Source organism: Scyliorhinus torazame, chromosome 3, assembly GCF_047496885.1.
Source record: "Scyliorhinus torazame isolate Kashiwa2021f chromosome 3, sScyTor2.1, whole genome shotgun sequence".
NCBI lineage: Eukaryota > Metazoa > Chordata > Chondrichthyes > Carcharhiniformes > Scyliorhinidae > Scyliorhinus > Scyliorhinus torazame.
In genome coordinates, this window is record NC_092709.1 from 261,435,031 (window position 1) to 261,461,811 (window position 26,781).

Below are 26,781 nucleotides of genomic sequence, written 5' to 3' on the forward strand. Positions count from 1 at the left end.
GTACCTGATAGGCTAAAGCACCATTGGTGGAAACTGTATGCTTTTATTGGTTAGAGTGTATGATAGCTCCGCCCTGATAGACGGGGTATATGAACCCGTGCCGCCCCAGCAGCCCTCATTCTGTACCTGAGCTGCTGGGGGAAACATCTAGCTTATTAAAGCCTTCAGTTGGACTACAACCTCGCTTTAGTGGTCATTGATCGTGCATCAATTTAATAAGCTAGTTTTTTTAATAAGAAAGGATGGAGCTCCGAATCAAGCCGGAGTGTCTGCAACATAGCCCCACGCGGCGAACTCAGAGGCAATCTTTAAGCACTGGCTGGCGTGCTTTAAAGGTATCTCGAGACGGCCGAAAACGCACCCACAGGAGAGCAGAAACTGCACGTCCTGCAGTCAAGGGTGAGCCCGGAGATTTACACCTTCATTGAGGAAGCGGAAGACTTCGATGCAGCAATAGAGCTGCTAAAAGGACACTATATTCGCCCAGTAAACCAGGTCTACGCCCGGCACCTGCTTGCAACAAGGCGACAAACCCCTGGGGAATTGCTGGAGGAATTCTACCGTGTACTCCTGGTGTTGGGCAGAAGCTGCGGCTGCCCTAAAGTTTCAGCTAGTGAACACGCGGAACTCTTAGTCCGGGACGCTTTCGTGGCAGGTATGCTATCGTCACAAATCCGCCAGCGTCTGTTAGAAAAGGACACCCTGTGTCTCAGGGAGGCACGGGCCCTTGCAGGCTCCCTGGACGTGGCCTCCAGGAGCGCCCGCGCTTACGTTCGCAACCGCGTGGCAGCCCCCTGGGCAGCGTGGAACCCCTCTGCGGCCAACCCCGAGACTTGCCCCATTCCCCCACAGGCCTGCGCTGCAAGGCGGCCTGGCAGCCCTGAGGTGCCCCGCTGCTACTTTTACGGGCAGGCCAAGCACCCCCGCCAGCGCTGCCCGGCCCGTGTATCCACCTGCAAGGGATGCGGCAAAAAGGGCCATTTTGTGGGGGTATGCCAGGCCCCGGGCGGTTGCCGCGGTCTCCAGCGGCGAATGCAGACCGCAACCACAAACTTCTCTACGGGCCCTGTGCGGCCAGCGGTCGCCGCCATATGGATATCCCAGAGCCACGTGCGAACCCTGGGTGCCGCCATCTTGTTCCACGGACGCCACGTTGGAGGGATGGGCGCCGCCATTTTGTGCAACCTCAGCCATGTGCGACCAATGGGAGACGCCATCTTGGATGAACCCCCAGGACCCCAGCTCGGCTGACCACACACTGCCCGAACAGAACTCTCAACTGCTGCGACTAGCCTCGGTGACTCTGGATCAGTCTCGGCCTCGAACGCTCTCAACCGCTACGATGACCGTATTCATAAAACGGGCAGGAGACGTCCTGCGTAATTGACTCTGGGAGCACGGAGAGCTTCATACACCCCGACACGGTAAGGCGCTGTTCTCTCCTCATCCACCCCGTTAATCAAAAAAATCTCCCTGGCCTCCGGTTCACACTCAGTGGAGATAAAGGGGTTTTGTTTAGTAAACCTCACAGTCCAGGGAAGGGAGTTCAAAAACTTCCGTCTCTACGTCCTTCCCCACCTCTGCGCGGCTACACTCCTGGGTTTAGACTTCCAGTGTAACCTTCAAAGTCTGACCTTCCAATTTGGCGGCCCTATACCCCCCCCCCTTACTGTCTGCGGCCTCGCGACCCTTAAGGTCGACCCGCCTTCCCTGTTTGCGAACCTCACCCCGGATTGCAAACCCGTCGCCACCAGGAGCTACAGTGCCCAGGACCGCATCTTTATTAGGTCAGAGGTCCAAAGGCTACTGAGGGAAGGGGTCATTGAAGCCAGTAACAGCCCCTGCAGAGCTCAAGTAGTGGTGGTAAAGACCGGGGAGAAGCATAGGATGGTCATCGACTACAGTCAGACCATCAGCCGGTTTACACAGCTCGACGCGTACCCTCTCCCCCGCATATCCGACCTGGTAAACAGGATCGCGCATTATAAGGTCTTCTCCACGGTGGATCTTAAGTCCGCCTACCACCAGCTCCCCATCCGTACCAGTGACCGCAAATACACTGTCTTCGAGGTAGATGGGTGGCTCTATCACTTCTTAAGGGTTCCCTTCGGTGTCACCAACGGGGTCTCGGTCTTCCAGCGCGAGATGGACCGAATGGTTGACCGGTACGGTTTACGGGCAACATTCCCGTATCTCGATAATGTCACCATCTGCGGCCACGACCAGCAGGACCACGACACCAACCTCCGCAAATTTCTCCAGACCGCTAACATCCTTAACCTTACAAGGATAAATGCGTGTTTAGCACAGACTGTCTAGCCATTCCCGGCTACGTAGTGCAAAATGGAGTTATAGGCCCCGACCCTGAACGCCTTATGGAGTTCCCCCTCCCTTACTGCTCCAAGGCCCTGAAATGCTGCCTAGGGTTTTTTAGCTACTACGCTCAGTGGGTCCCCAACTACGCGGACAAGGCCCATCCCTTGATCCAATCCACAATTTTTCCCCTGTCGATAGAGGCCTGCCAGGCCTTCAGCCGCATCAAAGCAGACATTGCAAAGGCCACGATGCACGCCATCGACGAGTCCCACCCCTTCCAGGTCGAGAGCGATGCGTCCGACGTAGCTCTGGCGGCCACCATCAACCAAGCGGGCAGACCAGTGGCCTTCTGTTTCCGAAATCCGCCACTCCTCAGTCGAAAAGGAGGCCCAGGCCACAGTAGAAGCTGTGCGACATTGGGTGCATTACCTGGCCGGCAGCAGATTCACTCTCCTCACTGACCAACGGTCAGTGGCTTTCATGTTTGATAATGCACAGCGGGGTAAGATTTTAAAAAAACGACAAGATCTTGCGGTGGAGGATCGAACTCTCCACCTACAACTACGAGATCTTGTATCGTCCCGGGAAGCGAAACGAGCCTCCTGACGCCCTGTCCCGCGGCACATGTGCCACCGCACAAGTGGACCTCCTCCGAGCCCTTCACGAGGACCTCTGCCACCCGGGGGTCACTCGCTTTTTCCATTTTGTCAAGACCCGCAACCTGCTCTACTCCATCGAGGAGGTCAGGACAGCCACCAGGGACTGCCAAATCTGCGCGGAGTGCAAACCGCACTTCTACCGGCCAGAGAAAGCGCACCTGATAAAGGCTTCCCGTCCCTTTGACGCCTCAGCTTGGACTTCAAAGGCCCCCTCCCCTGCACCGACCGCAACACGTACTTCCTGAACGTGATTGACGAGTACTCCCGGTTCCCATTCGCCATCCCCTGCCCTGACATGACCGCAACCACCGTCATCAAGGCCCTCCATAGCATCTTTGCACTGTTCGGATTCCCCGCTTACATACACAGTGATAGGGGGTCCTCCTTTATGAGCGGCGAACTGCGTCAATTCCAGCTCAGCAAGGGCATCACCTCGAGCAGGACGACCAGTTACAACCCCCGGGGTAATGGACAGGTAGAGAGGGAGAACGGAACGGTCTGGAAGACCGTCCTACTGGCCCTACAGTCCAGAAACCTCCCAGTATCCCGCTGGCAAGAAGTCCTCCCGGATGCCCTCCACTCCATCCGATCACTGCTTTGTACGACCACCAATCAGACACCTCACGAACGTCTCCTTGTCTTCCCTAGGAAGTCCTCCTCGGGGACCTAGCTCCCGACCTGGTTGGCAGCACCCGGACCCATCCTACTCCGAAAACACGTGCGGGCGCACAAGTCGGACCCGTTGGTCGAGAGGGTCCATCTGCTCCATGGTAACCCCCAGTACGCCTATGTGACGTACCCCGACGGCCAACAAGATACGGTCTCCCTACGGGACCTGGCGCCCGCCGGAACCTCACGCACATTCCAGCCACCCGTCTCACCCTCCCCTCCACCGCAGCACCTTACAGGAGGATCGGTCCTTCCGCTGCCCCCGTCTAGGCTCCCCACCCACCGACGCCCCCCGCAGGCGCTCCTTTCCCGGGTCAGCCGTTTTTCCCACCAGCGCCGTCTAGTGGCGGCGAAGCTGCCATGGAGATTGAAGCCACGCGCCTGGAGTCACAGACGCCCGAGCCTCCACCGGAGTCACCACCGAAGCTCCGATGTTCACAGAGGACGACCAGGCCCCCCGATCGACTGATTGCTTCATTTTAACTGTAATCTGTAAATATAAACCATCAAATGTACATAGCTACCAGACTTGTAAATAGTTACTAAACACTGTACGGAGGTATTACGGTACCTCCATAACTAATTATACCATGTTGCTATGTTTTGTAGTTTCTGGCCACCACCCCGCCGGACTCTTTTTTAACGGGGTGAATGTGGCATTATTGGTATTACGGTACCTGATAGGCTAAAGCACCATTGGTGGAAACTGTATGCTTTCTATAAATAAAATAAATAAATAAAAATCACTTATTGTCACAAGTAGGCTTCAAATGAAGTTACTGTGAAAAGCCCCTAGTCGCCACATTCCGGCGCCTGTTCGGGGAGGCTGGTACGGGTATTGGTTAGAGTGTATGATAGCTCCGCCCTGATTGGTGGGGTATAAGAACCCGTGCCGTCCCAGCAGCCCTCATTCTGTACCTGAGCTGCTGGGTGAAACATCTAGCTTATTAAAGCCTTCAGCTGGACTACAACCTCGCTTTAGTGGTCATTGATCGTGCATCACCTTGTTTCTTCTTTCTCCTGGCTCCCACTATCAGTGTTGGATAGAGGAACAAATTTAGAAAAAATGTGCTCCATGTTGAATGCCTTCCTGAGCCATTCCTACTTTCTGTCGAGAAACTAAGATGTTGAAAAGCCCAGATGTGGAAAATTGAGCATCTAAGACAAAATTACACAAACTTAGGAGGATGGCTGCTGAATAAGCAAACTTGCTTCCTTTGAGTCCCATCTTTAGGATGAGATATTAAAGCAAGGCCCAATCTGCCTTCAGGTGGACATAAGAGATTCCACAACACTGTCAAAGAATAACGAAGGGGTTATCCCTGGTGTCCTGGCCAATATTTATCCCTCAACATCATGAAATTATCTGCTCATTAGCAATTTGCTGTTCTGCAAATTGACAAATTCCAACATTACAACAGTGATTCAACATCAAAAGCGCTTTTGGATGTCCTGAGGTTGTGAAAAGCACTATATAAATGCAAGCTTTTCATTTCATTAATATTGAATCTATTAAGAAGAATTTGTAGACATTCTGGCATTTTTTTATACTTACCAATTGCTTTGTGAATTCATTCAGTGCCAGGACAGCTCGGATGCAGAGGAGATTGTTATTTGTGAACTGTGTGATACTCATACAATGCAGTTCAACAATCATATGAAGAGACATCATCCTGGCTGTGGCGAGAGTGCAGGTCACATGGGATATCGGAGTAATGGAGCCTATGTTGATGGTTGGTTTGGAGGAGAATGTGGCACAGGAAGCCCATACTACTTGATGTGCAACAGTTGCCGTGCAAAATACCTGGCTGAGAAACCAAGACACAAGCAAGCCAAATTAAGTCGGTGAGGATCATTTAATCGATTGTTTTTACTTTTTGGTGCGTTTCAGTGTTTTTAAACCAATTAAGAGGTGAAAAGTTAATACTATCAGACTAAATCTTTTGAAAAGTCAAAACTAGCATTTTCATAAATCACCAAATGTGCCAAAAAGGAAATGAAATGAAAATTGCTTATTGTCACAAGTAGGCTTCAATGAAGTTACTGTGAAAAGCCCCTAGTCGCCACATTCCGGCGCCTGTTCGGGGAGGCTGGTACGGGAATTGAACCGTGCTGCTGGCCTGCTTGGTCTGCTTTAAAAGCCAGCGATTTAGCCCAGTGTGCTAAACCAGCCCCTAGTGTGGACCAGTGTGGAAACCAGGAGGTAATAGCAGATGGGAATACCAGGATGCACTCAACATTGGGAGAGATGGGTGGCACTGGAGTAAGTTTTTAGGTGAGATCCGAGTAAACTAAAAAGTAATGCAGACTAAATTAGAGTTACATTGCATGCCTGTGAATGCATGGAATATGGTAAATATGAGTGGTAAGTTACAAGTGCAGATTGCCTTTGGAAATATGATGATGTGGCTATAATGGAGGCCTGGCTCAAAAAAGGACAGGACTGGATGTTAAATATTCTTGGGTAGAAGGTGTTCAGGAAAAGTAGGAAAAGAAAAAAAGGTGGAAGGGTGGCAGTATTGATCTAGACAATTATTGCAATGCTGCAGAAAGAGGAAGTTCCAGAGGTGCAAGTATAGAATCTATTTGCCTTGAGCCAAGGAACAATAAAGGTGCAACTATATTTCTCAGTGTAGTCTACAGTAGGAGGAATGGGGAGGAACATAGTTTCAAGCAAATTGCAGAGAGGTGTGCAAGAATTATAGTAGTTATAATGGGGAACTTTAATTATCCAAATGTAGACTGGGATAGTGGTTGTGTAAAGACCATAGAGGGGCAAAAGTTCTTCGAGTGTGTTCAGGAAAATTTTCTATCTATGTGCCCCTTGAGTCCAACGAGGAAGGAGGCACTGCTACACTTGATTCTTGGGAATGGGGTGGGTCAAGTGTCAGGAGAGAATTTAGGTGACGGTGATCATATCATAAGGTTTAGGTTGCCTATGGAAAAGGACAAAGAACAATCCAGAGTAAAAATAGTTCAACAGGATGAAAGCGAATTTCAATGGGGTAAGAATGGATTTGGGTTGAATAAATTAGAATCTGAGCTTGGCAGAAAAAAAACAGTACCTGAACAAGAAGAGGTAGTTCAGTCACAGCCAAGATATATTCCGACGAAGGGGAACGTTTGAATGAACAAATCCAGAATTCTCTAGAGATTAAAATGAAGAGGAAAAAGTGTGTTTCTGATAGATGCCGTGCCCAGTTTATTGTGAACTTTCAGTACATACTTATAAAAACGGTCAGGAACAAGCTATTAAAACGGCTGCTGCAATGACCTTGGCATTTGAGCTACAGTCAATATCAAGTCTCAGGTGAATACCTAACTAAATATGAATATTCACAACCATCTGAGAATTCACACATTTCATAGAATCATAGAATTTACATTTCAGAAGGAGGCCTTTTGGCCCATTGAGTCTGCACCGGCCATTGGAAAGCACATCCTACTTAAGCCCACACCCCCACCCTATCCCGTAACCCAGTAATCCCACCTAACCCTTTTGGACATTAAGGAGCAATTTAGCATGCCCAACCCACCTAACCTGCACATTTTTGGACTGTGGGAGGAAACTGGAGGCTGGAATTGAATGCTGGTTCCTGGCGCTGTGAGGCAGCAGTGCTAACAACTGTACCACCCATTTCTTGTTTAAGGCAAAAAAGATTGTAGAATTTCCAAATTGCCAGACTGCATTTCATACTGAGCAAAAGGGAAGATTGGAACTCAGTAGATGGCAGATGAAAGTGAATGGTTCCTGTTACTGTTCCATTGTATTAGGATTGCTTTCCTTTCCAAAAATTAATGGATTTGTAAAAATTAATTCAAGGGATGTGGTTGTCACAGGCTAGACCAGCATGGGAAGGTGGTGATGTCGATGCCAAATTTTGTGCACAAATTTGCAATAAGTTATCCTGCATGTAAAACTCTGTACCAAGTGCACAAATGCATAAATATAGCTTTTTATAGAAAGAGCATGGGCACGATTTAATGGAAAGGTTTCTAAGTGTGGTAGCGAGCGGATAAATACCGGGTGTTTCCCGACAGCCGACACTGCGAGGCTATCATCGGTATCTAACTTAATTAGGCACTTAATGATGCTGCACGGGCTTCACGCTACAAATGACTATCCCTCCGACAGCTCCCCGCTAACAATTGCCAATTCTCCATTTGCAATAGTCTTCAGCTGTGCGGGGTCAGCGGGGGTTAAAGTGACTTTTACAATATTGTCACAGATGGGGCTCTGTCACATGGGTGATCGGTGGGACAGGCAGCAGCTGGAGCTACCCATGTTAGACAGAAAATCAGAGATGCATGTGATAAAGGTACATCTGTAATTATGGGTAACTTTAATCTGCATAAAGAATGGATGAGTCAAATCAGTCACAATACAATAGAGAATAAATTTCTGGAGCGTATATGGGATGGTTTTCTGGACCAATATGTTGAAGAACCAACAGCGGAACAGGCAATCTTGGATTGGGTGTTGTGCAATGAAAAAAGATTAGTTGGCAGTCTAGTTGTGAGAGAACCCTTGGGGGTGACTGACCATAATATGATAGAATTATTTATCAAGGTTGATAGTGAGTTAGTTGATTCTGAGACCAAGGTCCTGAACCTCAATAAAGGTAACTATGATGATATGAGGCATGAACTGGCTATGAAACATTACTGAAAGGAAGGACAGTGGACAGGCATTCAAGGAACGAGTGGGTGAACTCCAAAAGTTGTTTATTCCTATTTGGTGTAAGAATAGAAAGGAAACGGTGGCCAAGTCATTCATGGATTACAAGAGAAATTAGAGATAGTATTAGATCCAAAGAAGAGGCATATGAATTAACAAGGTAAAGCAATAGACCTGAGGATTATATAGAACATACAGTGCAGAAGGAGGCCATACAGCTCATCGAATCTGCACCGACCCACTTAAGCCCTCACTTCCACGCTATCCCCGTAACCCAATAACCCCTCCTAGCCTTTTCTTTTGGTCACTCAGGACAATTTATCATGGCCAATCCACCTAACCTGCACAGCTTTGGACTGTAGACTGTGGGAGGAAACTGGAGCTCCCGGAGGAAACCCATACAGACATGGGGGGAACGTGCAAGTTCCGCACAGACAGTGACCCAGCGGGGAATCGAACCTGGGACCCTGGCGCTGTGAAGCCGCAGTGCTATCCACTTGTGCTACCGTGCTGCCCAACAAACTTGGGAACTGTATAAAATTCAGCAAAGGCGGACCAAAGGATTGATTAAGAAGGGGGAAATACAATTTGAAAGTAAGGTAGCAGGGAACATAAAATGGACTAAAAGTTTCTATGGGTATGTAAAGAGAAAAAGATTGATTAAAAATTAATGTAGGTCCCTGAGAGTCTAAAGCGGGGTAATTCATAACGGGACAAAAAAATGGCGGAGGAACTAAATTCGTACTTTGCTTCTGTCTTCACAAAGGAAGACATGAATAATGTACTGGAAGGTCTGATAAACACAAGTTTTAATGAGGGGCTGAAGGAAATTAGTATTAATAAAGAAATGTTTTTTGGGAAATTAATGGGTTTGAAGGTGGACAAATCTCCAGAGCCTGATAATCTTCACACCAGAGTACTGAAGGAAGTTGCCCTAGAAATAGTGAACCCTTTGGTGGTCATTTTCCAAAATTCTTTGGATGCTGAATGGTTCCTACAGATTGGAGATTAGCTAATATAAGCCCGCTATTCAATGAAGGAGGTAGAGAGAAAACGGGGATCTATAGATCAATGAGCCGAAAGTCGGTAGTAGGGAAGTTGCTGGAGTCCATTCTCAAGGATTTCATAGCACAGCATTTGATAAGCAGTGGCGTAATCAAACAAAGTCAGCATGGATTTACGAAAAGAAAATCATACTTGACAAATCTACTAGAATTCTTTGAAGATGTAACTAGAGTTGGCCAGGGAGAACCCGTGGATATGGTCTATTTAGACAATTAGAAGAATTTCGACAAGGTCTCGCATAGCAGATTACTATAAAGCGCATGGGATTACGGGTGTTGTCTTTAGATGAATAGAAAGCTGGTTAGCAAACGGAAAGCAAAAAGTTGGAATAATTGGCAAGCAGTGACTAGTGGGGTACCGCAGGGATCTGTGCTAGGACCCCAACTATTCACATAACAACATACTAATGATTTGGACAAGGGAACTAAATGCATTGGGCACGATTCAATGGAAACATTTCGAAGTTCATTTGTGGTGGGTTTTTCAGGGAGTTTCCCACCACGATTAAATGACACTAAGTTACTTTTTTGCATCCTGGAAAGTTTCTCACTAGTTTAGCTCATACTTAGAATTTTTTTGAAAGGGTGCGCCGATCCCTAAGTGAGCTTGTGGGTCACCCTCACCCATGGGAAATGTCACCACCCACACACCTGGGCAGTACCCCACACATTACGAAGTGAGAACATCCCGCTTTGGGGTCCCTGAGGACCCCCCTCTTCAGGACCTCCCCAAACCCCTTTACAGCAACCCTCCTTCCAGGAACCCATCATTCATCACCCTCCCCAAACCTCCTGGACGCCCTACTTATCTGTCCTGCACACCCCCACCCTTCAAAGCCCCCTCCACCCTCCTTTCATGGACATGACCCCCCCCCCCCCTTTGGGCCCTGACCCTTGGCAGTGCCACCTTGGCACCTGGGCACATTTGCACTGCCACCCTAGCACCCATGATGTTCAGCCAGCTTGGCAGTGCCACCTGGGCACCTTGGCAGTGCCAGGGTGGCAGCATCAATGTGACAGGTGGGCACAGCCAAGGAGCCCATGTTCCAGGGGGAGGGTCAGGAGGCCACCATGCACTATCTCTGACCACCCAGGAGCATTCGATGACCCAGGAGACTCCCCGGGTGCCGTTCCGTCTGGTCCATATTCGTGTGGACCAGTAATGATTGGCGCCTGGCTGCAACACCGCTGGGGAGGCCGGTAGATCCCGTGTAGGTATACTTTAAGTAGGTTTAAGACCTACTTCAGCGAGTGCAGTTGGTTCCTCCCCTTTTGGGCGGAGTTCTGATTCCGACTCCTCAAGGGACTTAGATGCATTCCGCAGGACGCGGAGGCCCCTCCCAGCATTCTCTCGCTAAGCGTAATGCAGCCAGAGAACCACGCCCAATATCTCCAAATTTACAGATGATACAAAGTTCGATAGGAGAGGGTGAGCTGAGAGGAGGATGCTTCAGCTAGATTTGGACAGGCTGGGTGAGTGGACATATGCATGGCAGATGCCGTTTAATGTGGATTAATGTGGCGATATCTGCTTCGGTAACAAATTAAGGAAGGCAGATTTGAATGGATGTAAATTAAAAGAGTTGAATACTAAGCAAGTCCTCGTGCATCAGTCGCTGAAAGTAAGTGCACAGGTACAGCAGGCAGTAAAAAAGGCAAACATGGTATGTTGGCCTTCATAGCGAAAGCGTTTGACTAGGAATACTGCAATTGTATAGGGCATTAGTGAGGCCACACCTGGAATATTGGTGTCCTTATCTGAGGAAGGATGTTCTTGCTATGGAGGGAGTGCAGTGAAGGTTTACCAGACTGATTCCTGGGATGGCCGGACTGTCATATGAAGAGAGACCCAAGTCAGTTTGGATTTTATTCATTGGAGTTTAGAAGAGTGAGAGGGGATCTCATAGAAACTTAGAAAATTCTAACACGGTTAAACAGGATAGATTCAGAAAGAATGTTCCCGATGGTAAGGGAGTTCAGAACTAAGGGTTCTACTCCCATGCCCTCATGTCTGTCCTTGGCCTGCTGCAATGTTCCAGTGAAGCTGAATGCAAACTGGAGGAACAACATCTCATCTTCCGGTTAGGCACGCTACAGCCTTCCGGTCTCAACAATGAATTCAACAACTTCAGATGATTAGCTCTACCCCACCTCGACCCATTTGTTTTCATCCCATCGCATTTTAAATATCCTTTACCATTTCTTTCTTTCTTTCTTGTCTTTCTTTATATATATATATATATATATATATATATTTACACCCCCCCCCCATCTTATCCACCTTTCCTTCCCCGTCCTCCCCTTCCTCCCCTTTCCTTCCCCCTTCCATTCCCCCCACATCTACATCTGTCACAGTTTACCCTCTGATATTAGTTTCTCTGCTGTTTGGCCTTTCACACCTTTTTTTGCTCTGGGGACTGCCATCAGCACTCTTTCCCCGTGGCTTCTGTGGCTATTAGCACCCGTTTCCCTGGGTTTCTGTGGCTATGACGCATCTTTCATTCTCACTCCACCGTATAAATATTTCCCACTTTCTCTGTCTTTTAGCTTTGACAAAGGGTCATCTGGACTCGAAAACGTTAGCTCTTTTCTCTCCCTACAGATGCTGCCTGCTGAGACTTTCCAGCATTTTCTCTTTGGTTTCAGAACTAGGGGTCATAGTTTGAGGATAAGGGGTAAACCTTTCAGGACTGAGGCGAAGAGAAATTTTTTTACCCAGAGCATGGTGAATCTGTGACATTCACTACCACAAAAAGTTGTTGAGGTCAGAATGTTATGTAATTTTAAGAAGGAATTAAATATAGCTCTTGAGGCTAAAGGGATCAAGGGATTTGGGCGAAGACGGGATCAGTGTATTGAACTTGACAAGCCATGATCATAATTAATGGTGGAGCAGGCTTGAAGGGCCACATGGCCTGCTCCAGCTTCTATTTTCTATGTTTCTATTGCGCTAGCTTCATGTTTTTAAATAGGTGTACTGAATGGCGCTCGTGTGACTTATCGGTGGGAAGGCAGTTAGATCGTGGGAGCCATTCAATAGGGGATCCTTCCTGTTAATGGGATGGTCTTAATTGGTGATTGTTGGATTCTCACCATACTGCGGCGGGATCTGGATATCACCAACCCTGCAGTGGAAATTAATGACATTCCAAAAGAAGTTTCACAAAATAATTGTTTTCAGTATGTTTCCAGCAGTTTGAAAACAAAGGAACATTGTAACAATGCGCAGTTGAGTCACTGGTATCTATAGATATTTATCACATTTGAAATTTTGTCGCAAGTCAGTAAAATAGTCTTGATTTAAGTAGTAATTCTAATGTCAAAAGTTAATGAGAAGAAATATTCACAGCAAATATTTTTCAAGTGCCACAAATGCTTTTTGAATGTTCTCTAAACCTGTTTTTAAAATGTCATCCAGTTCCTATCAATTTTATGAGCATACTTTTCTTTTCCCCAGCAAAAGCAAAGGATTAGCACCAGATTTAACCAACAAGCATGAAAATACACATGAAGGTATGTAGAACATAAAGGATTCTAGCATAGTAGGAAGGCATCAACCCATCATGGCTGTGCTGGCTCTGTGCTAGAACAATCCAAAAAAAAAACATTTTGTCCCCAGAGTACTGATTCTTTGATTCAATTATTTATCTTGGGTGAAAATCTCCGTTTGTGAGACTGTTTTCTCCTACTGGAGCTGAATTGCACCAGATCAGGAGCGCAATGAGGAAATGATTGTTATGCATGCCAAGGATTGGAGGGAATCCCGCTACCAGCCAGCCATTTTGAGCGGGCAGCCCGTTAGCGAGGTCCCACGGCTGCCTCAATTCAGCCCACCACATAGTCCGAGGGTGACCTGACCTCCCCAACCCCTCCCCCCAGAAACTCGTAAACAGTGGAACCCCTCCAAACAGAGACTCCCTAAGTAGTGGTGTCCCTCCCTCTCTTCCCCCCCCCCCCACCCCCCACACACCCTAAATAAAGAGGATCCCCCCCCCCCCCCCCCCACAGACGCCCCCAGAAGAGAGACCCTTGTCAGGAAGCCCCCAAGTAAACAGACCCCTGTCTGGATGGCTTGAGAGCAGTCCAGACAGAGGCAGTGAAAAAGCATTGCTGCTTTAATACTCACTTGGGCAATACACTTGCTGGCTCGGACACGGGAAGCATCATGTGTCAATTTGTGGAAGGAGAAAACCAGGCAGCTGTATTTCAATCCCTTCAGGTCTTTGATCTGCAAGCCATTCGTTCATTTCTCTTTGATATTGATTTTCGTAGACTGATTGACAGCTTCCACACACATACAGATGTTAGCATTTCTCCATTCACCTTTCTTGATGTTTGAGTAACTCTGAAGTGCTTGAACTGCAATATTTTTAACATCAATTTGATTGACAGATGCTGGACCACTTGCATTGTGGGGGAGGAAATAGGGTGGCCCTCAGATGGACTTTGGGGGAAACTCCCTTAAAGTGTTAAACCTGTTTGCCCACCGCGAGGTCCACTGCGTCAGGGCCATGCTTGTCAATAGCAGTAGTAATTCTCACCAAGTGACCAGAGGACCAGAGAATATGGTGCCTGTACCGCTGATGATCCATTTGCATCTTCCCACTGGCCTGGGAAGCAAACCTCAATCCCAATGCCAGCGGAGGGTTGGAGCATTGGAAACGGATCAGCCGGGTGCCAATCCCATTTTCTTCACTACCACAGCATTTTCCGCCTCACCAGGAACTCCGCTACCAGTGGCAGGAGGTGGAAAGCTTCGCCCTTTTTTTCCCTGATGGACTATTCTCTGCCTTCAATTCTCCATATGTCAAACTATTCCAGGCTCAAATAAGGCTGAGTGCAAAGAACGTTAGCCTAAGTTCTGTCTTCATTCTCTTAGTGAGTTTAAAAGATGGCTGATTTGGCTGGGTTTAGCTTACTCCAGTGAGTTTGAAGGCTAGGGCTCATTAAATACAGCTACTGGCTTGCCTGCCTTCCACCCATCTGCCCCAAGCAATTATACCATCCACCTGGATATTGTTAGGCACACCAATAGATTAGCTAAGGCCCTTAAGTGGACAATTAATGCTCACTAGGGCTTCATCCCACCACCAGCAGTATTTATCATATGACAGGAGACGGCCATGCCAAGCAGCCAGCCTGGCAGGTTCCCCCACACAAGTTAGTGGCAGACCGAGGAGGGGTTGGGGGGTGGAGCTCCTCAACAGGCCCCCAAGCCTGTCGAATCACACACTGAAGATTTTATTAGCCCCTGCCTCTGCAGCTGCCCCCCACCCATTGTCTCTCAAACTTCAGTTCCTTCGCCCCCTCCACCGGGGCCTGTCAGCTTGACACCTGGTGAAAGCCCTAACAGTACCCAAATGATCCAGTGCCACATACCAGAAATGCTAAAGAACTGCTGGCTCCTGATTGGCCATTAACTTGGAGGAAGCCTGTGTTCTCCTTTACACCCCCCCCCCCCCCACCTACCTTTTAGCTAGGGGTCAGGGAATCCAGCATGTTGTATAATTCAGTCCATTGTCACTGACTCTCCAAACAGAGGAGTGTTCCCATTCACGCTATCAAAATACATAATAAATTTCACAAGCCTCTATTAAATATCACTTTGGCTTTCTGTTCTAGTGGAAGTAGTTCCGGTACCACAAGCCCTTTGTTATAACTATAGTTCCTCATCCCTGACAATATGTATCTTTCTCTGGATTGAACGACATTTCTGTAATGGATACGGAAAACTATGCACTGTGATCTAAGCAATGTTTTGCCTAAATTCATCACTATTTCTACATTTGTACTTGTGTATAAAACTCAAAATGCTGTTGATCTTTTGTATGACTTTGGCTGACAGTGCAAGTGGATAATTAGATTTTAACCCGCCAAGTGTCTTGATATATCCATACCTGTCAACATATTTTTACTTAGTGTATGCTTCCATTCCTTGCGCTGGATTCTCCGCCGGCGGGATGCTCCGTTTTGCCGGCAGCCCGGGGGTTTCCCGACCACGTGGGGCTGCCCCACAATGGGGAAACTCCATTGACCAGCCGGCATAACGGAGCATTCCGCTGGCGGGGTGAAACAGAAATGTGGCGCGGCGGGGCAGAGAATTCAGCCCCTTGTTTTTCCCACTCCCCCAAAATATTTTATATTTACCAACATTAAATTGTATTTTCCACTTGTTTGCCCAATCTGATGTAATCTCGCTCTTTCCTGAAGTACTCCTCACTTTTTGCCAAAATGTGTTACTGTAAGTAACTTTTAAGATTGCAGGGGTTATTTTAATCTAAACTGCTGGTTAAGAAATGTATAAAGTCAATTTGGTCATGTGCTTCACTCCACATTCTATTTGACTGATTAAAATATATCCCCTACCCACAATGTTCTTCAAACTCCAGTTCAGATCATATATGTACTTTATACCAAGGATAAATGCCAACCTGGCAACCACCTCTGGGGCTTACCGTTCCAATACTTCAATCCACGCAAAACTCTAATAATATTGAGATTGGTGCCTTAACACATATTTATCACCTTTATCTGAAGTCCTGAACAAGGAACATTCTAAAATTTACTGTTTGGCCTGTGCCAAGGAGAAAATTATACCTAATATTAGCTCTCCAATCTATCTTATGCTTTGGATTTTATTACATATTGTTAGAAATGTGTTAACCTCGCATTAGAATATGAAGAAGTGAGTGAATTAATCCTTTCTTACCAAATCACCAAATAGTATCCCAAACAATAAAATCATGAGCAAACAATTATTTATTGTGATCATAGTTACCAACACTTAAAAGGTGTACGTTGAGTAGACAAATTATTTACTGGATAGGAGTTACGAACAGAATAACAGGTTACAAAAACAATGATGTCACAGCAACTCCATATTAAGTGACTTTAGTTTATGCTTAGAATGCTTAGATGGTGAATAATAGTATTAGACATCCACTTTATTTGATAAAATAAAATCTGTGTACTTAACAATATTTCCTGAACTTTATTGAACTCATCCTTTTGAACTGGTGTGGATTAACTGGTCTTTCCTTCTCTCACCTTTCCTCAGCCCAAGGACAAGGGTTGACTCACTCAAGGATGTACTTACTTCCAGTTCCACAGATCTCTCTCTCTCTCTATATATATATATATATATATATATATTATATATATATATATATATATTCTATTGCGTTTTCTCCGATTACAGTTTTCTAGCATCAATCAAACATCTTGTAGCCTTTTTTCACAGAAACCTCCTTAATGTTATCACTGGCCAATCAGGACGATGCAATAGTCAAATTAAACAAAAAGAAGGAGAGAACTTGTACCTTTCACATGTTCAGAATGTCCCAAACTCTTTCCAGCCAATTAGGTATATCTGAATCATAGCTGGGTGGACCAGTGCTGGGAGGTCTTTCAGCCCATCGTGTCAGTGCTGGCTATTTGAAAGAGCTAAAAACAAAGACTTGCACTTATATGGCGCTTTGCATGACCAAAGAGTGTCCCGAAGTACCTTACAGCCAATGAAGTAATTTTGAGCAAACACGGCAGACAATTTGTGAATACCATTCTCCCACAAACAGCCATGTGATAATGTCCAGATAATCTGTTTTTATGATGTTGATTGAGCCATCTAATTATCCCTCTGTTCTTTCTTCATAGCCCTACAAAGAGCCTGTAGAAGGGACTTGAGTTTGCGGATTAGTTGCCTTAATACCGTGTATTCATTTTTAACCAGATGCTTGACTATATTTCATGGAAATAGGCACTTGGCAAAACATGATGGATATTTAGGCTTATTTCAGTCAAGAGTTTTGTATGAAATAGTGAGAAGGTCATACAATGTAAACAAGCGTACAGCTGCACATTGTTTTGCTGACAGCATATAATTTTTATTTTTCGTAGGCAAGAAACCCAAGGGCCTGTTATCAAAATCTAACTCCTGCTCGGTTTTCTGTCTCTTGCTAATCTAAAGAGTGTTTTCTGTTCCAGATATTGCTTACTGTATCATATAAATTGTCCGCTTTTACCTCTGTAAACTGGGGCATTTGGAATGACTGCGGTCTCTCCAACCCCCCCACGAACGTCGTGTTTAATTAAAAGACCTTTGGCGAAAACTCGAAGTGCTGACTTGTGATTTCCACAACAGAGCCCTTCAAGAATTTAACCAGTTTCCTTATGAAAGTTTAAAAAGAAAATTCCAATTAAGGGATAATTTAGTGTGGCCAATCCACCTACCATGCACATCTTTGGGTTGTGGGGGTGAGACCTACGCAGACACGGGGAGAATGTGCAAACTCCACACGGACAGTGACCCGGGGCTGGGATTGAACCTGGGTCCTCGACGGCATGAGGCAGTAGTGCTACCATTGTGCCACCCTTCCTTTTTAACTTAATGTTGAATCTGATCTCATCATCCTTTCAGGCAATGCATTCCATTATTGTAACAATTCGCTGAATAAACTGCACCAATTACTTCTAATCTGTGTTCTCTGGTTACTGATCCTTCTGCCACTAGATACAGTAGGCGCGATCGAACAGCTTCGTCGCTCCAAACCCGGTGATGTGATGATGCTGTTAAATCTCGCGAGATGCTTTCCGCGAGATTTGCAATACTTGGAAGGCCTCGCGATCTGGATCTCTCCCTTAATGGGCATGATCCAGATTTACATATTTAAGTGAGTAGGCTCACTTAAGTATGTCGGCACCAGATTCTTCCAAGGCCCAGGAACGAACACCCACGCCTGGGAGACCTCGCTATCACACTGTTTAGCACTGGTCCACGCAAATGTGGTTAGCACTGCTGCCTCACAGCGGCAGGGACCCGGGTTCAATTCCGGCCTGGGGTTACTGTCTGTGTGGAGTTTGTACATTCTCCCCTTGTCTGCATGGGTTTCCTCCGAGTGCTCGGGTTTCCTCCCACAGTCCAAAGATGTGCAGGTTAGATGGATTGGCCATGTTAAATTGCCCTTAATGTCCAAAAAAAGGTTAAGTGGGGTTACGGGTGTAATGATATGTAGACATGTAACCAATGGGTAATCAGAACTAGACATGTAACCAACGGGTAATCAGAACATCCAGCGGTGGCATCACCACCAGAGGGCATACACAACCACTATAAAACACAATACACAAGGGCAGCACGGTGGCGCAGTGGGTTAGCCCTGTTGCCTCATGACGCTGAGGTCCCAGGTTCGATCCCGCCTCTGGGTCACTGTCCATGTGGAGTTTGCACATTCTCCCCGTGTTTGCGTGGGTTTCACCCCCACAACCCAAAGGTGTGCAGGATAGGTGGATTGGCCACACTAAATTGCCCTTAATTGGAAAAAGTGAATTGGGTAATCTAAATTATTATTTTTTTTAAATGTATCCGCACTGCGCATGCGCATAGTTTTGCGCATGCGCACCGATGATCGGGCACACATGCGCAGTGCGGCCAAATTTTTTTTTATATGGTTGCGGCCTTTTTGAAGGCCGCTTGCAGCTGACATAGTTAAAAGCCGGCTGTTGCGCACGTATTTGCGCGATCGGGAGCGCCGCAACGGATGGCTCCGCGACCCTCCCGACACCCGCCCGTGACCCACACGTGGGTCGCGCTCCCGAGTTTGACAATGCCTGCTTTACACAGTACTCCAGTTGTGGTCTTACTAGTGCGCTGCAAATCTCCCTACTTTTGTATTTGATGCCCTCACAATAAATGCGAACATTCTGGGGACATCCAGTGACAACTTGTAGAAGGAGGTCACACAAAACGTAGCTCCCGACAGGGTCATAGTTTTTGGTTCTTTTTACTCGGTTCCCAGGGATAATTGTTGGACAGACTTGTTCCCTTTGAGAGTACCTGGTGTGAGGATGTCAAAAGGTGCAAGAAAAAATATAATTAAAGAAAGGTGGAAGCAGGAGCCTCTCCGAAGAGCCAAGCAAAGTGCGGAGCCCAGGAGAACCTAAGATGGCTGAGGCAACTGCATCGGGTGGGCCACACCTATCACGGTAGACAAGTTGGCGGAGGTCATGGCTGTCGAATTTGAGAAACAGTTTGGCAAGCATTTTGAGAGGCATTGGAGGGAAATGATGGAGACCCTCAAAAGTTGGTGGACGATGCCCTGATAAAGGAGGCGGTGGAAAGACGTCGGAGAATGTGTGGCAACATGGTGAGCTGTTGAGAGGGGTGAAGGAGGTGCTGTCACGGCACAGCGATCAGCTGGCCTCATTATATGTTGAGCTGCAGAATTTGGAGGAACGTAACGAGCCTGAGAGCGAAGGTCAACGACCTTGAAAATAGGTCGAGGCAGCAGAACATCAGGATCGTGGGGCTGTCTGAGGGGGTGGAGGATCCGAGGCCGACTGAATACTTTGAGTCGATGTTTAAGAAGTTGAGGGAGAGGTGGATCAGGGTCCCCCTATCTAGCCAGTTCTGGCCCACCGGTCGCTTCGGATGAAGCACGGGGGAATGAACCAACGCAGGCAATGATGGCGTGTTTTCACAGCTATTGGTCCTAAGGTGGGCCAAGGAAAACTGGGAGGTGCGGTGAGAAGGCAGCAGTATCAGCAACCAGGGACATGATTTAGCACAGTGGACTAAACAGCTGGCTTGTAAACAAGGCCAGCAGCTCGGGTTCAATTCCCATATCAGCCTCCCCGAACAGATGCCGGAATGTGGCGACTAGGGGCTTTTCACAGTAACTTTATTTGAAGCCTACTTGTGACAATAAGTGATTTTCATTTCATTTTTCATCTATGAAGACATTGCAGCGGAATTGGCAAGAGGGTGAGTGGCCTTTAACAGGGTTAAGTCGGCGCTCTACAAGAGTGGGGTACATTTTAAGGTGGTTTACCTGGCGAGACTGATGGTGATGTATAAGGATCAAAACCACATTTTCAAGATGGCGGAGGAAGCGTGGCCATTTATCAAAGCCAAAGGACTTGGACTGGACTGAAGGAGCTTGCATGGAACTTGGCTGGTGGGTGGGATGGATTTGTATGGGGACATTGTTGTAATAACTGTATGTATGTAGAATTTTTGTTTCCTTTGTTACCTCTTCCCTTTTTCACAGGTGTTTGTACAGAGTTGGTGACAATTGAAATTGACAAAGGTTGGCTTAGGGGATTCTTTCCTATTGTTATATATCTGACCTATACAAGAATTCCAGATACGACCTCCACAAAATCATCAGGGATGCCAAGAGACAATATCATACCAGACTAACAACACGGACTCTCGTCGGTTGTGGCAACGTTTAAACAACATACCGGGCTACAAAGCGAAGCCGATCAGAATCTCCAGCAACAGCGCACCCCTCTCCAATGAACTCAATGCATTCTATGCTAGGTTCAGGCAGGAAACCATTCAAACCATTGTCAACTGCTCTTGCAGCCCCGGACACACCCAAACCCACCGTCACAGCTTTCGAAGTCAGATCGGCCTTCTTGAAAGTGAACTCTCGGAAGGCGACGGGTCCGGACGCGATCCCTGGTCGTGCACTCAGGTGCTGCGCGGATAAGCTGGCAGATGTGTTTGCAGTCATCTTCAACCTCTCCCTACTCCGTTCCGAGGTCCCCACCTGCTTCAAGAAGATCACCATCATATTGGTGCCAAAGTAGAATCAGGCAACGTGTCTCAACGGCTATCGTCCAGTGGCCTTGACATCGATCGTAATGAAGTGCTTTGAGAGGTTGATCATGAGGCACATCAACTCCATACTCCCAGAATGCCTAGATCTGCAATTCGCATACCGCTGCAACCGGTCCACAGCAGAAACCATCTCTTGGCCATCCTTCTTTTCTATGTCTTAAAATTGCAACAGCAATTGATCTTAACATACTTTTATATTGAGCCATTTGTTAAAAACTAAGTTCAAACTTGAGTTGAAAGGCAATGTGACTAGCTAGAACAATAATTTCAATAATCTACCTTGGTATTGTATACCTTTCAGTATCTTGGTTATTTTTGTGTATGTTGTGGTTTATAGAGCTAAGTAATACTTTGAAAAGAACCACAATGCTTGATTTTGGAGTATAAAAGAAATGAGGGTGAAACTGCTTTGAAAAACTCTTAATCTTTTTATGTAATCATAAAAATTGAGATCTTACTGAGACCCTTCACACATTCTCAAATAAGTTTCTGTTATTTCTAGAATTTTGTTGATTAGTAAGTTATAAAGTCAGATTGAAAACGCAATTTACAAAAGCAAATTTGAGAATTAAATGTCATGCATGGCTTACCTGTTTCATAGACTGGAAATAAAATTTTGATCATGTTTTGATGGACATGCTGCCAGTAAGGCACATCTTGTTGATTCTTCAGTGGAAGGTTTAAGATTTATGCAACACATTGATGTATAAAGCTTTGCTATTTATGCATTTTTGTTTCACAGAGGACTGGGACATATTAGATTCTGAGGGAACTGAGCGACTTACAGGACAGGAAGACTTTGCTTCATTAGCTGGACCACTTGGATTGAACGACAGCAAATTGATTCCAGATCCTGTCCAATTTCCAGAACAGGATCCTCTTGGAGCAACAGTTGCCAATGATAATACACAGGATTTGTTTTTAAAGAAAGGTAACAGTAGACATGGGGCGGAATTCAAATAAATAAGTGTCATTTTGAGCGGGTTTGACGGGGTGTTTCCCACCGGCTTTTTGGGTGAAATCCACACAGGTCTTCACCCACACTTCAGCAATTTTTGGGGCCTTGGGGAGTTTCTTCATGGTCTAGCCCCCACACTTAGAAATTTTTTCAACAATGGGGAGTTAAACTTGCAGCAAGACCGGCTCCTCAGAGATTGGACCGCCATTTTGAAAGGGTATCCGGATCTCTAAGTGAGCTGAAGGGTCACCCACATCCCCCACCCATGGACACCGTGACCCCCCACATGCATGGGCATTGCTCCCCCAGTGAGGACACCCTGCTATGGGGTCGCTGAGGTCTCCCCACTACCCCTTTCTGGTGGCCCTTTCATACCTGCCCTTCAGCCCCCCACCCATCATACCACTCCTCATCCCCCCCGCTCATGGGTATGGCCCTTCTCAGGCCCCGACCCTTGGCAGTGCCATCCTGGCACTGGCACCCAGGCAGTGCATTTGCCAACTTGGCAGTGCCACCCAGGAATCCAGGGTGACAGTGCCAAGGTACCCGGTGCTTGAGGGAATGCCAGGGTGTGACCTGTCCCCACCAACCCAGGTCCTGTTGCACCTGGCCCAGTACTAAACTGTGCCCTTGCGAGATATCCCAGGCGAGGCCGTTGGGTTCCGGGCGGCGAGAGAATCCAATGAATTCATATTTAAATGCATTAAATGACTCATTTAGGACTTCCGGGTGCGGCTATGCAGAGCTAGGTCGCATATTCGGCAGCTCCCGCTTGGAATGGACTTTTGGGCTCTTTTACAGGGCCCCCACGGCATTTGTTTGACATTTCCCGGTGTGGGAAGAAGACTGCAGCATTCCCCTGACGGTGTCCCCCAGGAATGTTGTGTCTTTTGGCTGCCAGACCCGGCAGAAACAGTAAAAGATTTGGCTTGAGCTGCAGCAATAGACAAAGGCATCTTCCAGCATGCAGGCGGGGGAAGGGCAAGCTTAAAGCTGCAATCTGACTTGACTCTATCAAAGGTGAATTCTAGCAGCAGAGGGAACAACTGTGAAAAGATCTACCAAGGCCATTGAAGAAGCAGGGACGAGGCTTCTGGTGGCGGTCATGGAGGAGTAGGTCGCGCATTCGGCAGCTCCCGTCTGGAACCGACTCTCAGACCTTTTTCAGGAGTTTCCATAGACTTTTTGGGGCAGACTGGTGAAGCAAACACTGCCAACTTCTATGAAAAGGACCAGAAGTGTAACGGCCAAAGGAGCGGCACTGGAGCAACGGGAGAAGCGAGGGAAAGAAAACAAAATGGTGGCGGCCAGGGACAAAGGGGAATGCAGGAGTTCATCAAGCGCTGCTTCAAGGAGCAGGGCGAGGAGATGTGCAAAGAGATGTTGGCGCCTATGCTTTTGGCAATTGAAGGACTCGGGATCACGCAGAAGGCCCACAAAGCTAAGATCCAGGAGGTACAGAAAAGAGTCAGTCAGAACGAGGACGAGCTCGTGGGCCTGGCGCTGAGAGTGGAGCAGAACGAGGCGCTACACAAGAGGTGGGCGGGAAGACTCGAAGACCTGGAGAACAGGTCGAGGAGAAAGAATCTGCGAATCCTGGGTCTCCCTGAGGGAGTGGAGGGGGCTGATGCCGGGGCATATGCGAGCACGATGCTCGAGGCGATGATGGGCACGAAGGCCCCTTCAAGGCCGCTGGAGTTGGACGGGGCACATCGGGTGCTGGCGAAGATGGGACATGTTACCGCTCTCGCTGGCGGGTAGAGTGCAGTCGGTCAAAATGGTGGTCCTTCCGAGGTTTCTGTTTGTGTTTGAGTGCCTTCCCATCGTGATCACTAAGGCCTTTTTTAAGAGAGTAGGCAGGAGTATTATGGGGTTTGTGTGGGCGAAGAGTAAGAAATGAGCCGCCAAGAGCGACGGTGGTGAGGTTCCACCGGTTCACGGACAGAGGGCGAAATTCTCCCCCAACTGCGCGATGTCCACTGACTGGCGCCAAAAACGGCGCCAATCAGACGGGCATTGCACCGGCCCAAAGGTGCGGAATGCTCCGCATCTTTGGCTTCCTAGCCCTAACATTGAGGGGCTAGGCCGACGCCGGAGGGATTTCCGCCCCGCCAGCTGGTGGAAATGGCGTTTGTTGCCCCGCCAGCTGGCGCGGAAATGCGGCGCATGCGCGGGAGCATCAGCGGCCGCTGACAGTTTCCCAGCGCATGCGCAGTGGGGAGACTCTCTTCCGCCTCTGCCATGGTGGAGGCCGTGGCGAAGGCGGAAGGGAAAGAGTGCCCCCACGGCACAGGCCCGCCCGCGGATCGGTGGGCCCCGATCGCGGGCCAGGCCACCGTGGGGGCACCCCCCCGGGGTCAGATCGCCCCGCGCGCCCCCCCCCCAGGACCCCGGAGCCCGCCCACGCTGCCTGGTCCCGCCGGTAAATACCAGGTTTAATTTACGCCGGCGGGACAGGCAATTTCTGGGCGGGACTTCGGCCCATCCGGGCCAGAGAATTGAGCGGGGGGGGGTCCCCGCCAACCGGCGCGGCCCGATTCCCGCCCCCGCCCAATCTACGGTACCAGAGACTTCGGCGGGGGCGGGATTCACGGCGGCCAACGGCCATTCTCCGACCCGGCGGGGGGGTCGGAGAATGACGCCCCGCGAGTGGGTCCTGAGATGGGCCAAGAAGGAGCGGAGCAGTAAGTGGGACAATGCAGAGATCCGAATATACCCGGACTGCAGCACGGAGGTTGCAAAGCGGAGAGCGGGTTTCAACCGGGCCAAAGCGGCGTTGTACCGGAAAGAAGTGAAATTCGGAATACTGCATTTCAAAAGATGGGACATGTTACCGCTCTCGCTGGCGGGTAGAGTGCAGTCGGTCAAAATGGTGGTCCTTCCGAGGTTTCTGTTTGTGTTTGAGTGCCTTCCCATCGTGATCACTAAGGCCTTTTTTAAGAGAGTAGGCAGGAGTATTATGGGGTTTGTGTGGGCGAATAAGACCCCGAGAGTGAGGAGAGGGTTCCTGGAACGCAGTAGGGACCGAGGAGGGTTGGCGCTGCCAAACCTGGGGAGCTACTACTGGGCAGCAAATGTGGCGATGATCCGCAAGTGGGTTATGGAGGGAGAGGGGGCGGCATGGAAGAGGATGAAGATGGCGTCCTGTAAAGGAACGAGCCTGGGGGCGTTGGTGACGGCACCGCTGCCGCTCTCGCCGACAAAGTATACCACGAGCCCGGTGGTGGCAGCAACGCTAAGGATCTGGGGCCAGTGGAGACGGCACCGGGGTGCAATGGGAGCATCGGTGTGGTCCCCGATCAGGGGTAACCACCGGTTTGTCCTGGGGAAGATGGACGGGGGGGTTCCAGAGCTGGCATCGGGCGGGGATTGGAAGAATGGGGGGACCTGTTCATCGACTGGACGTTTGCGAGCCTAGGGGCACTGGAGGAGAAGTTCGAGTTACCCCCAGGAAATGCCTTTAGATATATGCAGGTGAGGGAATTCCCGTTGCTCCCGGCACAAGAAGTTCAAGATCGGGTGATCTCGGGTGTATGGGTCAGGGAGGGCAAGGTGTCGGAAATACACCAGGAGTTGAAAGAAGAGGGGGAAGCGCTGGTAGAAGAGTTGAAGGGTAAATGGGAGGAGGAGCTGGGGGAGGAGATCGAGGAAGGTCTGTGGGCTGATGCCCTAGGTAGGGTTAATTCCTCCTCCTCGTGTGCCAGGCTCAGCGTGATACAATTTAAGCTGGTCCACAGAGCGCACTTGACGGGGGCGAGGTTGAGTAGGTTCTTTGGGGTAGAGGACAGATGTGGAAGGTGCTCAGGGAGCCCGGCGAACCATGTCCATATGTTTTGGTCATGCCCGGCACTGGAGGGGTTCTGGAGAGGAGTGGCGGGAGCAATATCTCAGGTGGTGAAAGTCCGGGTCAAGCCAAGCTGGGGGCCAGCAATATTTGGAGTAGTGGACGAACCGGGAGTGCAGGAGGCGAAAGAGGCCGGCATTCTGGCCTTTGCGTCCCTAGTAGCCCGGCGAAGGATCTTGCTAATGTGGAAGGAGGCGAAGCCCCCCAGCCTGGAGGCCTGGATAAATGATATGGCTGGGTTCATAAAGTTGGAGAGGATTAAGTTCGCCTTGAGAGGGTCTGCGCAGGGGTTCTACAGGCGGTGGCAACCGTTCCTAGACTATCTCGCGGAGCGTTAGAGGAAGGTCGGTCAGCAGCAGCAGCAACCTTGGGGGGGTGGGGGGGGGGATGTCCTGGGGGGGAGGGGGTGGGGGGGGTGTCCTGGGGGGGAGGGGGTGGGGGGGGTGTCCTGGGGGGGGGGGAGGGGGTGGGGGGGTGTCCTGGGGGGGAGGGGGTGGGGGGGTGTCCTGGGGGGGGAGGGGGTGGGGGGGTGTCCTGGGGGGGGGGGAGGGGGTGGGGGGGTGTCCTGGGGGGGGAGGGGGTGGGGGGGGTGTCCTGGGGGGGGGAGGGGGTGGGTGGGGTGTCCTGGGGGGGAGGGGGTGGGGGGGTGTCCTGGGGGGGGGGGAGGGGGTGGGGGGGGGTGTCCTGGGGGGGGGGGGGAGGGGGTGGGGGGGGTGTCCTGGGGGGGAGGGGGTGGGGGGGGTGTCCTGGGGGGGGGAGGGGGTGGGGGGGGTGTCCTGGGAGGGGGGGGGGGTGGAGGGGATGTCCTGGGAGGGGGGTGGAGGGGAGGGGGGGAAAGGGGGGACTGCCTGGGAGGGTGGATGAGCAAGAGATAACATGAAGGGTTGGGGAAACTGGCACGTACGGGTGAGGGCCAGTGTACAAAGCTGTGTAAATATATCATTTTGCCATGTATATATCTTGCTCTGCG

General features: G+C 49.0%; 1 protein-coding gene across 4 annotated transcripts in view; it reads left to right on the forward strand.

Moving 5' to 3' along the window:
- LOC140409077 (probable E3 ubiquitin-protein ligase HERC1) overlaps positions 1 to 26,781 on the forward strand; it is a 701,933-nt gene that overhangs the window by 413,619 nt on the left and 261,533 nt on the right. For all 4 annotated transcript variants that reach the window (XM_072497165.1, XM_072497164.1, XM_072497166.1 and 1 more), the window contains 3 exons: positions 5,224 to 5,489; positions 12,844 to 12,899; positions 21,752 to 21,940. In XM_072497165.1, the coding sequence (XP_072353266.1) occupies positions 5,224 to 5,489; positions 12,844 to 12,899; positions 21,752 to 21,940 (511 nt within the window). The remainder of the gene's footprint in view (positions 1 to 5,223; positions 5,490 to 12,843; positions 12,900 to 21,751; positions 21,941 to 26,781) is intronic.